This window comes from Lepidochelys kempii, chromosome 3 (genome assembly GCF_965140265.1).
Source record: "Lepidochelys kempii isolate rLepKem1 chromosome 3, rLepKem1.hap2, whole genome shotgun sequence".
NCBI lineage: Eukaryota > Metazoa > Chordata > Testudines > Cheloniidae > Lepidochelys > Lepidochelys kempii.
The window spans coordinates 163,946,400-163,958,777 of NC_133258.1; the positions used below are offsets into that span (position 1 = coordinate 163,946,400).

The 12,378-nt window shown below is 42.5% G+C and overlaps 1 protein-coding gene across 1 annotated transcript in view; it reads left to right on the forward strand.

The window, feature by feature from the left end:
* USH2A (usherin) overlaps positions 1-12,378 on the forward strand; it is a 571,967-nt gene that overhangs the window by 85,906 nt on the left and 473,683 nt on the right. Inside the window, exon 11 of the mRNA XM_073338913.1 lies at positions 11,317-11,512. Coding sequence (XP_073195014.1) covers positions 11,317-11,512 — 196 coding nt within the window. The remainder of the gene's footprint in view (positions 1-11,316; positions 11,513-12,378) is intronic.

Genomic DNA, 12,378 nt, shown 5'->3' on the forward strand with positions numbered 1-12,378 from the left:
TGCTGAGAGTGCAATCCACACCATCCTCCAGATCATTTATGAAGATATTGAACAAAACCGGCCCCAGGACCGACCCGTGGGGCACTCCACTTGATACCGGCTGCCAACTAGACATGGAGCCATTGATCACTACCCGTTGAGCCTGACAATTTAGCCAGCTTTCTATCCACCTTATAGTCCATTCATCCAGCCCATACTTCTTTAACTTGCTGACAAGAATACTGTGGGAGACTGTGTCAAAAGCTTTGCTAAAGTCAAGGAACAACACGTCCACTGCTTTCCCCTCATCCACAGAGCCAGTTATCTCATCATAGAAGGCAATTAGATTAGTCAGGCATGACTTGCCCTTGGTGAATCCATGCTGACTGTTCCTGATCACTTTCCTCTCCTTTAAGTGCTTCAGAATTGATTTTTTGAGGACCTGCTCCATGATTTTTCCAGGGACTGAGGTGAGGCTGACTGGCCTGTAGTTCCCAGGATCCTCCTTCTTCCCTTTTTTAAAGATGGGCACTACATTAGCCTTTTTCCAGTCATCTGGGACCTCCCCCGATCGCCATGAGTTTTCAGAGATAATGGCCAATGGCTCTGCAATCACATCCGCCAACTCCTTTAGCACTCTCGGATGCAACACATCCGGCCCCATGGACTTGTGCTCGTCCAGCTTTTCTAAATAGTCCCAAACCACTTCTTTCTCCACAGAGGGCTGGTCACCTTCTCCCCATGCTGTGCTGCCCAGTGCAGTAGTCTGGGAGCTGACCTTATTCGTGAAGACAGAGGCAAAAAAAGCATTGAATACATTAGCTTTTTCCACATCCTCTGTCACTAGGTTGCCTCCCTCATTCAGTAAGGGGTCCACACTTCTCTTGACTTTCTTCTTTTTGCTAACATACCTGAAGAAACCCTTCTTGTTACTCTTAACATCTCTTGCTAGCTGCAACTCCGGGTGTGATTTGGCCTTCCTGATTTCACTCCTGCAAGCCTGAGCAATATTTTTATACTCATCCCTGGTCATTTGTCCAATTTTCCTTTGCAATCCTTTTCCTGTTCCCATTGGAATGCATTGTAATCTCTTCTAGCCTGCTATATGGAATGGAATGGAAGAACTTTCCCTCTCTCATTTATCTTCAATTATACTTCCTTTCAGGAAAATTTGGAAGTGCTGCAACAACCTCGTCCCATTCTCTTTTAATTTCCCTTCTCAACTAAGGGTGTCAGGTGGCTTTATTTTCTGCACTTTTGCTTATTTGTGACACCATGTAATAAGTGTGTCATATGCAGTAGCTGTGGTAAGAGATTGCTCTTTATTACACATTCGGGGGCAGGGTTACAAAAGCTTATACTCCTGTCACATTGTAGGGGGTCAGTATCCAGTCCAGTGCCTTATATTACAAAGTAACGTTGGCAGGATGATGTGGGAAAATTTCACTCCTTTTGCAAAGCTGTACCTGGAGGCCTGATCCTGCATCACTAAGTCAACGGGGGTGGGGTGGGCTGGGGTGGGGTGGGGTGTTTGCCCCGTCATGTTAATCCAGGTTCTTTCATGAGCATTAAATTCAGATCAGAACAACTTTTGGATGGGCCCCTCAAGCAAAAATTTGAAGTATGGTCTCCTTTCCACCATCATACTTCTTATCCCCCCTCCCTATCCCTGTATCCCTTATCTTCTATTATCATTGCCCCCCAGGCACAGGCCTCAATTCTCAGTTACACTTGGGCTTATTTTTACAGCCAGTGAAGCGTTAAGGGGCATTACTGTTACTAAGGCTTCAGGCCACCATCTCCATTTTGTCTCTGCCCCATCAACATGTCACTAAATGCACTTGCATGATATGGAGCCACGTACCCCATTATTCTGTCACATGCCACAATAACTTTGAGAGTTGCTAGTGCTCAGGGCATTTGAGATTAAGGCCACTTATTTAAGTGCCTAATGATAGACTTAAAAGCCTAACTTTAGGCACCCATTTTTGGAAACCTTGTTTATATGTATTTAATGACCTCTTTAGTTTAAATTTAATCTCATTGAAATAAAATGTATGTAGGCTCCTAAGTGCTTAAATCACTTTTGAAAATTAGGTGCCATGACAGAGACCCTTTGGCAAACTCATTAGGCCAAACGTCTTTCTGGGTCTGTATCCATAAGGAGGATCATGTAAGATATCTATAGAAAGCTCATAACAAGGTATATAATCATTGTGAGATGTATGTACAGGTAATATTTAAGGACCAATGTAACTATACTGAAAGTATGCTTTATGGACTTTGAGTAAAAGTTGGTCACCAGGGGATAATATATTTCGGGGATGGCCCATTCAAGCAGGAGTGAGTTGTCACCCCAGCCTGGTTAGCCAGTGGTGGAATGCAAAGCTCGATTATCTAGTGTTGCTCCATCCCAGGACTTTAAAGGGAAAACCATCCGAGGGACCTGCAAACAGTTGAAAACCCTTTGTAGGGAAAAGGGAACATTACAACAGACAGGAGATCACCCTGTCTGTGAATAAAGACAAAAGACTGATTCAGTATTTGGGAGGGTGGAAGGAAGACCCTTTGGATCCTTTCACTGAGGAGACTTCTTGGGGAGTGGGGATGTTATGAAAAACTGGGCTTCTGGTTCCCATGAAGCCTGCCAGCTCTGCAACAGACTGAATGCTGGGCGGAAAACCTACTTTAATAGATAGGAAAGGTAACTATTAATGTGTAGAGCCAACTTTTGTGGGTTTATGATTTTTTTTTTGGTATTCTAATCGTTTGTTTCCACTACTCTCTCTTGTTTTTAGTTAACTTTCCTTTGTTAAGTAAACTTGCTTTTTATTTCTTGTAAGTGTCCACAAGTGCTGTGTGGTTTACAGGAGCAGTAATTTAAGGTGAAACTGGTAAATTAGAGGTACACTGCACCCTTGAGGGCAGGGGATTTGGGATTTCTCTGAGTAACCAGTGTCAGGGGCTAGATATCACAGGGGAATGCTTCAAAGGGATGTGGGGACTGTGGTGCACCTATTGTTAACCTTTGCAAGGCAAAGACAGGGCTGGCATGGCCCGGAGAAGAGTGCTTGAGTGACTGAAATGCTGGAGGTGTTAGGGAACTAATAGCCAGCTAGGCGCAGGCAAGACCCCCTCACACTGGAGGCAGGGGATAACAAAGTGACTCACAGTCCTGGGTGCCCCAAGAACTGTCCCAGGCACTTTGGACAATTTTATCGTAAATGATATAAAAGATCTTTTCCGTCTTTAATTTTTATGATTCCAATGACTGTTTTGTCATAGTTTAAAACAATTAATGCTTGTATATTTTTATTAACGGAGCTAAAAAGAATAAACAGAAGAATAGCACCATGTATAGTTTTGCCATTCAGTAAGCATTTGTAAAATGTTCTAATATAATATATTGAAAGATTCCACATGCACCTTTCACAAATTGCGGCTCATAATTTCAGGGTGAAATATATCCAAGCAGCAAGAAAAATATTTCAGAAATTTACTTCTTTGAGAACTCTTGATGGCTATTAATTCCCTTTAAAAGACAGTTAAGTATACAATGCTAAGAACAGTATATGGGGGATTTCTTTACTGTATTGCTGTCTTGAGCATTAAAAGGATCAAGGGTAAATGTATTTCAGTTCTGTTGTATAGCAGACTTTAGAACTTTACCTTGCTGTATGTTCCTTAGAGATTGTTCAGGATACATTTTGGAGCACTTCTTCTGAACTACATACATTATTTAAAAGCACCATGAAAATCTAGCTAATGGATAAGACACAGGAATTATTTCAAAATATATATGTATATAAATATAATTTTTTTGTCATAAACCACTGTGACTTTTCTTTCTTTCTCAGACATATTCAGGATATCTGAGTAGTTTGATAAATAGCACCAATTGAACACATTGGAACTAAAAGATGCATTATGATGTACATTATTCACCTCATATTATTCACCTCATATTTCCATCCATGACATTCATGAATGGCAGAATCCCCCAAAATTCTGTGATGTCATGGAAAAACCATCTTACAAAGGCAGCTTATTTATGTATCCTCACTGTTTAGTTGTATCAGGTCCTAGGTGACCGAAGAGAACTTGTGAAGGAGTGATGTACAGGATGGAATAAAGAGGAAAAAGAAATGATGCAGAAATTAACCGATGCACAACCAAGACCAACTAAGGGAGAACATGTATCAAAACCATTTATATTGCATAATATTTGAAGCATTATTGAACATTGTGGGTTTTTAATTACACAAGGATCAAGCATTTTGATCTGACGAATCAGCTGTTGAGGGAGTAGACGATATATGATGGGAGGTTGATCTCTGCCAAAAGATGTTAGAAGCCGAGGTGATAACAGAAATTACTGGATAGCTCTAATATGAATTCTGGTCTAAAATGCATGTACATAACAAGATTATTTTGAAAACTGGTATTCTCCAGTGGGCGGGGTATACTTAGGGAGAGGGACAAGAACATCCATTGAGATGAATGGGTCAGTTCACACCTCTGAGCTATTGTGTCAGGCTATATTCATTTCCCTGGCATGTTCCTGATTCATCTGAGAAGATCTTCATGGAATCATAGAATATTAGGGTTGGAAGGGACCTCAGGAGGTCATCTAGTCCAACCTCCCTGCTTAAAGCAGGACCAGTGCCCAATTTTTGCCCCAGATCCCTAAATGGCCCCCTCAGGGATTGAACTTGCAACCCTGGGTTTAGCAGGCCAATGCTCAAACCACTGAGCTATCGCTCCCCCCATTCTTATTGAAAGAATGAGCCATTTCACACCTCTGCAATCCTCCTTTGCTGGAGAAGGTTGTGCAGAGACCCTTCCCCCTACACTAACTCCTGAAGTGCAGTCTGGAACACGTCCTCCCTTAATTCCCCCTTGCTGCCTTCAGCTGGTAGATATACACCTCACAGCCTATCAGTTACCACTTGCCTTCCTCCCTGTAGTCCTACTGGAGGCATGGAGAGGCCAGAAGAAGGGCAGAGCTCCTAACTGAGTGTCAGTTAGAGCTCCTAACTGAGTGTCAGTTAGGTTCCAAGGAACCTTTTGTGCCCCCTAATCACACCCCCTCACTACTAACATTCCTCAAAAATAAAGGAAATTCACTTCTGAGAAATTTTAACTCTGAGTTAAAGTTGCCCAGTAGTGCTTCTGCTGGTCATCAAACAGACCTATACTTAAACCTCTGAAAACCAGGGAATAGAGTTAAGGGAAAACAAACTTGAATCTCTGAAAGCCAGGAAATTTTGGGTACACACCAGCCCTGTAATGCATTGTTAACTCTACTTTCTTTTAGCAGAGCCCCAATATACGAGTAACACATTACCCATGCAGATGCTACAGAACACTCAGGTAGCAGAGCACATTAAACACGGTACAACAAAATCCAACACCGTTTTGCTGACAAAATTTGAGTTTAGATCAGGAATAGTGAATAGGAACTACCTACATCTGGCTTACATTCAAACACCAAGCATGCTCCACACAAACCACCCTAGGCTTCCAAAATATTATCATCCATTCACTGTTGTTCTGTGGATTCCTTCTGAGATATTGCCTTCACTTACTACTCACTTAGTCAAGGAGACCAGAGTCATACATACCATTAGACTGCTGACCATCCCCAATGGCAAAAAGAAACCTGGTGCTCACATTCTTAGTTTTTTCTCATGCTTACCCTTACTGAACTGTTTCCAGAGGCTCTTCCCAGCTCCAGGGGGGCTGAGTTAAGGTTGTTTTGCAGGGCTGGTATGTACCTTAACTCTGTAGTTACTGGTTTTCAGAGGCTTAAGTATAGATGCATTTGATGTTCTGGAAGGATAAGAGGCACTGCTTGTCAGGATCATGACCAGGACGTGGGTGTTCAGGCATAATGGTTAGAGCCATGGGGGTGGTCAGGCTTGGGGTTTAAAGCAGAGTATTGAGCTAGAGTCAAGAATCAGGGCCACAGGACACTTGGGATTGTAACTGAGATTAGAGCCAAAGGCAGAGCCAGGGATCAGAAACTGAATGCCAGAGGCAACGGGCTAGCAAGAGATGTGGTCAGGAAGTGGAGCCAGGGGTATCATGGATGGGTGAGGGCAGGAGCAGGGTGGGCAGGTAGGCACAGGCTGGATGGAAGTAAGAGCAGGTGCAGGAAACAGGATTAAGCACAGCTGTGACATGGAACAGGTTGAGCAGCCAGTGAGCTCTGGGTACCGCTGGATCAAGCAGTAGTTTAGTTCCACCAGTCAGGAAGTGCAGTCCATCCAGCAGCCCCTGTCGGGGTCAGCTGTGCTCGATGTGTTGCTAGGAGACTGACACTGCTGAAGCTGACTCCTGACACTGCTGGTCAATCTTAACTCTGTGTTAACACAATTTTTGGGTAACAAATTATACATTCAAGACAAATAGGGGCTAAAACAGATCTTCCAATTGCTTTTTGAGGTAGTGGGGAGCAGAAAAGTATATTGTCATCTGACCTTTTCTTGGTAAGACTCCATCAGAACACTTAAAGATGTTTTAGAAATATATGAAAATTTGCAATAGTGCCTTCTCAATCAAACTGGAGGCTTGTCTCATCTACAAACACGTCTTCCCTCTTCACCTATTTCAAAACCTTGAAAATCAGGGTGGGAGAAAGTACGTCAGTGGGTGACTATAGAAACCTTCTGGAGGCACATACCCATACTTCTGACCCCATAATACCAAACCTGATGAAGCTTCCTCTACTGTTAAATATGTTCATTCAAAATCCCAGTTTCCATTACCTCTTGTTTAGCTACTGAGAGCGATGATTACCATTTTAACTGGTTTCCTGGCTTTAATCTCCTGTATTGATTACAAGGTGTTGGATAACTTTGAAAGGTAGTGAGTGCTACAGTAGGAGGAAGAGATCTTTATAATCTGGGCTCTAGTGGATTGTATTGACTGGTCTAGAGAGAACTTAAATTACACCTAATGTTCAACCAATATTCTCTTTCTTGGAGAGCCTGTGTTTACTGTTTTGGGCTCTCTCTCTCCTTGCTAAAAGTGAGTTTTTGAGTGTACATTTTCTGGCATTGAATGTTGAGAGTACTGCATCACCACTTGGCACTCAGTACTACCTGGCACGTCAATTAAACTTAAATCGTGTCTGTGGTACTGGTGCTCCTTCCCATTCCTGGCACTCACTACCGTGTACATTTCACTAGTCTGCATGGGACTCCTCTGTAATTGATACAGCCTGATGAGGTTTTGCTGTACATTTATTTCATGCAGTATCCTTGGTTTCTAATCATGTTGTTGCTTTTTTTCCCCTGTAAAATTTGGTAAGCCACAATAGGTGTCTCTGTCATCAATACAAAGAGGTTCTACTGTATAGTATAACATACGATTTTCTTTTGGAATGTGCTTGGATATAACCTTCAGGCACAGTTTTTGCATCCAATATTTACTATCAGGCCTAGAGATGCTGTATTTTCTCTCACTCAGGTTAATGATCCTTAGATCTACACTGTACAGATTGGAGGATCTAAATAAATAGAAAGTATACTTTATATGGAATATTTTTGTAGCTTTGACCCAGCCACCTCAATCCTCATCCTTTGTTCTAGTTTGGCGTTGGATTTGGGGTGAAAAAACAGAAAGACCTTGGTCAAAGAAGTTTTGAATTCCATGGGAGATAATTTCAGTATAGAGCATTACAAAAGGAATGTTAATGTCTTAGAATATTTTGTTTCTCCAGTTTGAGCCAAATCCTGCTTTCTTCACTCACATGAGTGTTCACATAGAAGTAAATACAACTACATGTGTGGGTGAAGCAAATAGCTTTGGCCCTATGCAGTTAATTAATCCTTCTTAAATGACCAGGCAATGGTGTATCAATTCTACAATGCTGGCAAATTATGGAAACAGTCTGATTCTTCTCTTATCTTGTAAATCTGGAGTAACTCTATTGTAACCAACTGTTAACAAGGGGGCAGTTAGTTCCATAGTATCCAGAAACTGTCCCATCCTGCTCACATGGGGTATTTAGCTTTATTTTGGGTCAAGTCCTGTAATCTTTATTCCATTCCCATTTAGCCAGTACTCCTATTGTAGTAAATAGAAATGCTGTCTGAACAAAAACAGGGTTTCACCTTTAGAAATTATACACTATTTTGTAATAGCTGCGGATCAGATAGTACTATCTGTTTTTAAGCAGAAATTTCCATTTGTGGAATAGGGTCTTGTATTTGTAGCTGGTCCCTGTGCACAGACTAAGCCTGTCTCCCCTGGACTGGAGCAGACAAGTCCAATCCAGCCAATTAAAGAGGGCTGGGCTACACCTGGGCCTACAAAGACCTGTTAGTGGGCAGTTTGGGGATGGACTGCCACAGGTGGTGCCATGGGGAGGGAAAGCCACAACGGAGTTCTGGCACAGTCAAGGAACTATGGTGTGATTGGAATAACAGAGACTTGGTGGGGTAACTCATGTGTCTGGAGCACTGACATGGATGGGTATAAACTGTTCAGGAGGGACAGACGGGGAAGAAAAGATGGAGGAGTTGCACTGTATGTAAGAGAGCAGTATGATTGCTCAGAGCTCCAGTATGAAACTGGAGAAAGGCCTGTTTGTGAGTCTTTGGGTTAAGTTTAGAGGTGAGAGCAACAAGGTGATGTCACGGTGGGCGTCTGCTATAGATCACCAGACCAGGAGGAGGAGGTAGATGAGGCTTTCTTCGGACAACTAACAGAAGTTTCCAGATCACAGGCCCTCGTTCTTATGGGGGACTTCAATCACCCTGACACCTGCTGGGAGAGCAATACAGCAGTGCACAAACAATCCAGGAAATTTTTGGAGAGTGTTGGGGACAACTTCCTGGTGTAAGTGCTGGAGAAGCCAACTAGGGGCCATGCTCCTCTTGACCTGCTGCTCACAAACAGGGGAGAAGTGGTAGGGGAAGTAGAAGTGGGTGACAGCCTGGGCAGCAGTGACCATGAGATGGTTGAGTTCAGGATCCTGACAGAGGAAGAAAGGAGAGCGGCGGAATATGGGCCCTGGACTTCAGAAAAGCAGACTTTGACTCCCTCAGGGAACTGATGGGCAGGATCACTCAAGGTGGCTAATATGAGGGGAAAAGGAGTCCATGAGAGCTGGCTGTATTTTGGCTGCTGGCTGTATTGAGGGCGCAGGAACAAATCATCCCAGTGTGCAGAAAGAATAGCAGATATGGCAGGTGACCACATGGCTTAACAGAGAAATCTTCTGTGAGCTTAAACACAAAAAGGAAGCTTACAAGAAGTGGAAACTTGGACAGATGACTAGGGAAGAGTATAAAAATATTGTTCGAGCACGCAGGGGTGTAATCAGGAAGGCCAAAACACAATTCGAGTTGCAGCTAGCAAGGGATGTGAAGAGTAACAAGAAGGGTTTCTACAGGTATGTTAGCAACAAGAAGGTGGTCAGGGAAAGTGTGGGACCCTTACTGAATGGGGGAGGCAACCTAGTGACAGAGGATGTGGAAAAACGGTGATCAGGAATAGTCAACATAGATTCACCAAGGGCTAGTCATGTCTGACCAACCTGATTGCCTTCTATGATGAGATAACTTTCTCTGTGGATATGGGGAAAGCGGTGGACGTGATGTATCTGGACTTTAGCAAAGCTTTTGATACCGTCTCCCACAGTATTCTTGCCAGGAAGTTAAAAAAGTATGAATTGGATGAGTGGACTATAAGGTGGATAGAAAGCTGGCTAGATAGTTGGGCTCAATGGGTAGTGATCCACGGCTCAGTGTCTAGTTGGCAGCTGGTATCAAGCAAAGTGCCCTAGGGGTCTTTCTTGGAGCCAGTTTTGTTCAACATCTTCATTAATGTTCTAGATGATGTGATTGTACCCTCAGCAAGTTCGTGGATGACACTAAACTGTGGGGAGAGGTAGATATGCTGGAGGGTAGGGATAGGGTCCAGAGTTACCTAGACAAATTGGAGGATTGGGCCAAAAGAAATCTCATGATGTTCAACAAGGACAAATGCAGAGTTCTGCACTTAGGACAGAAGAATCCCATGCACTGCTACAGGCTGGGGACCGGCTGGCTAAGCTGCCGTTCTACAGAAAAGAACCTGGGGATTACAGTGGACGAGAAGCTGGATAGGAGTCAACAGTGTGCCCTTGTTGCCAAGAAGGCTAACAGCATATTGGGCTGCATTAGTAGGAACATTGCCAGCAGATCGAGGGAAGCGATTATTCCCCTCTATTCGGCACCAGTAAGGCCACATCTGGAGTATTGTGTCCACTTTTGGGTCCCCCACTACAGAAAGGATGTGGATAAATTGGAGAGAGTCCAGTGGAGGGCAACAAAAATTATTAGGGGGCTAGGGCACAGGAATTATGAGTAGACACTGAGGGAATTGGGCTTATTTAGTCCTCAGAAGAGAAGAGTGAGGGGGGATTTGATAGCAGCCTTCAACTAGTTGAAGTGGGGTTCCAAAGAGGATGGAGCTAGGCTGTTCTCAGTGGTGGCAGATGACAGAACAAGGAGTAATGGTCTCAAGTTACAGTGTGGGAGGTCTAGGTTGGATATTAGGAAAAACTATTTCACTAGGAAGGTGGTGAAGCACTGGAATGGGTTACCTAGGGAGGTGGTGGAATCTCCATCCTTAGAAGTTTTTAAGGCCCAGCTTGACAAAGGCCTGGCTGGGATGATTTAGTTGGGGTTAGTCCTGCTTTGAGCAGGGGATGGGCTGGCTAGATGACCTCCTGTGGTCTTTTCCAACCCTAATCTTCTATGATTCTATGAACAGAGTGAAGCTGGCTGCTATGGTAGGTCCACGGAGGAAGGGGCAGGGGCTCAGGGAAGTAGCCATGGGCTGGTGCGCCACGAAGGGAGCAGAGCTGACAGAAATTGGAAAGTTGCCAGGGGCAGGAGTGCCAGAGACCCCTGGGAGGAGTGTCCCTGAAGCCTGAGGCTAAGGAATGAGTTAAGACTGTGTTTGTTTGCTAACCTCCTTGCAAAGAGTAGGCATGGCAGAGGATGCTTTGGAGCTGAGGAAAAGCGTGGCCTGGTGACAGTTCTCTTTTATGGTTTTCAAGACTTAGATTATGACTACATCTGTGTTTAACTCTTAATTTTTGCACCCTACAAGAAGTTCTTTGATTTAATTTAATTTAATTCTTATATTTATGCTTGTTTAATATTTCTTATTTTTTCTTCTCAGCAAGTAAAATAATACATGTATTTCACAGATCTATTTTTTCCTTTTCCATTTAAAGTTTTCTCTCTCTTCTCCCATACCCTCTGCCGTTGTTGCTAATGAGTGTATCATCTAAAAATAGATACGTTTATCATTCAATAATATTTTGTATCTTTCCAGATTGGAGGCCAATGTAATTGTAAGAGACATGTGTCTGGCAGACAGTGCAATCAGTGCCAGGAAGGATTCTACAATCTACAACAGTCAGACCCTGATGGCTGCAGTCCCTGTAACTGTAATACCTCTGGGACAGTCAATGGAGATATTACCTGTCACCAAAATTCAGGCCAGTGCCACTGCAAAGCAAATGTTATTGGTATGTGTAATGTAAGAGTTTTCAGCCACATTTCTTATCTGCTAGAAATAAAACATTTGATTTCTAAGCTGAAAAATACAGTAAATTTCTTTTGCTGAAGGCAGGTTAAAAAAAACTGAATGAAATTAACTGCCTAAAAATTATTAATTTAATAATTCTATCAAACTACAGTTTGAAGCTTAGTTTAATCAACCCTTTAGAAGTCTCTTTATTCCATAGCTGCATTGGCTCACATAGCTCCATACTAATAACTCACAGAAATAATATTAATTTGCTTACCGCATGAATGTTTCTTTTAGGAAATTAGCACTTTTTCAAAATGTTTTATACTTAATGAGTTCTAAGCAAATCGTTTCCATGCTAGCTTTCTTAATAGACCAAAATAAATGGATTTTCCCCCCTCAAAATATTCTGTGCTACAGGGTCCTTTGTGATAAATCTTTCCATTTTTTTCCATTGTATTTCTTTGAACTGTTCCTATGAAATGCAAAATAAGTCAACATTATTCCACAGATCATGAACATTGCTAGGTTTAGTTATCAAGGGCCACATAATTTTAATTTTGTAATTCAGTGCCAAGCTGATTATAATAAACTGCTACCTTCTGTGTTATTTATCATTTTTTTTACAAGACGTGCTTTTTTGTTTGTTACTCCCACAGGTATTTTTCAGAAATTAGATTTGATTATAGCAATTTATTACTTCCATCATATTTGAGGGGAGCCACAGCCACATAAGGACAAAATTTATCAAGTGCCCAAAATACACAGTGTACATAATACACTTTGAAATATTGATGTATGGGAATATTATGCAAGGAGAATTTCCTGATAAAGTGAGCCCTGCATGGTAACTGTACGTGTTTC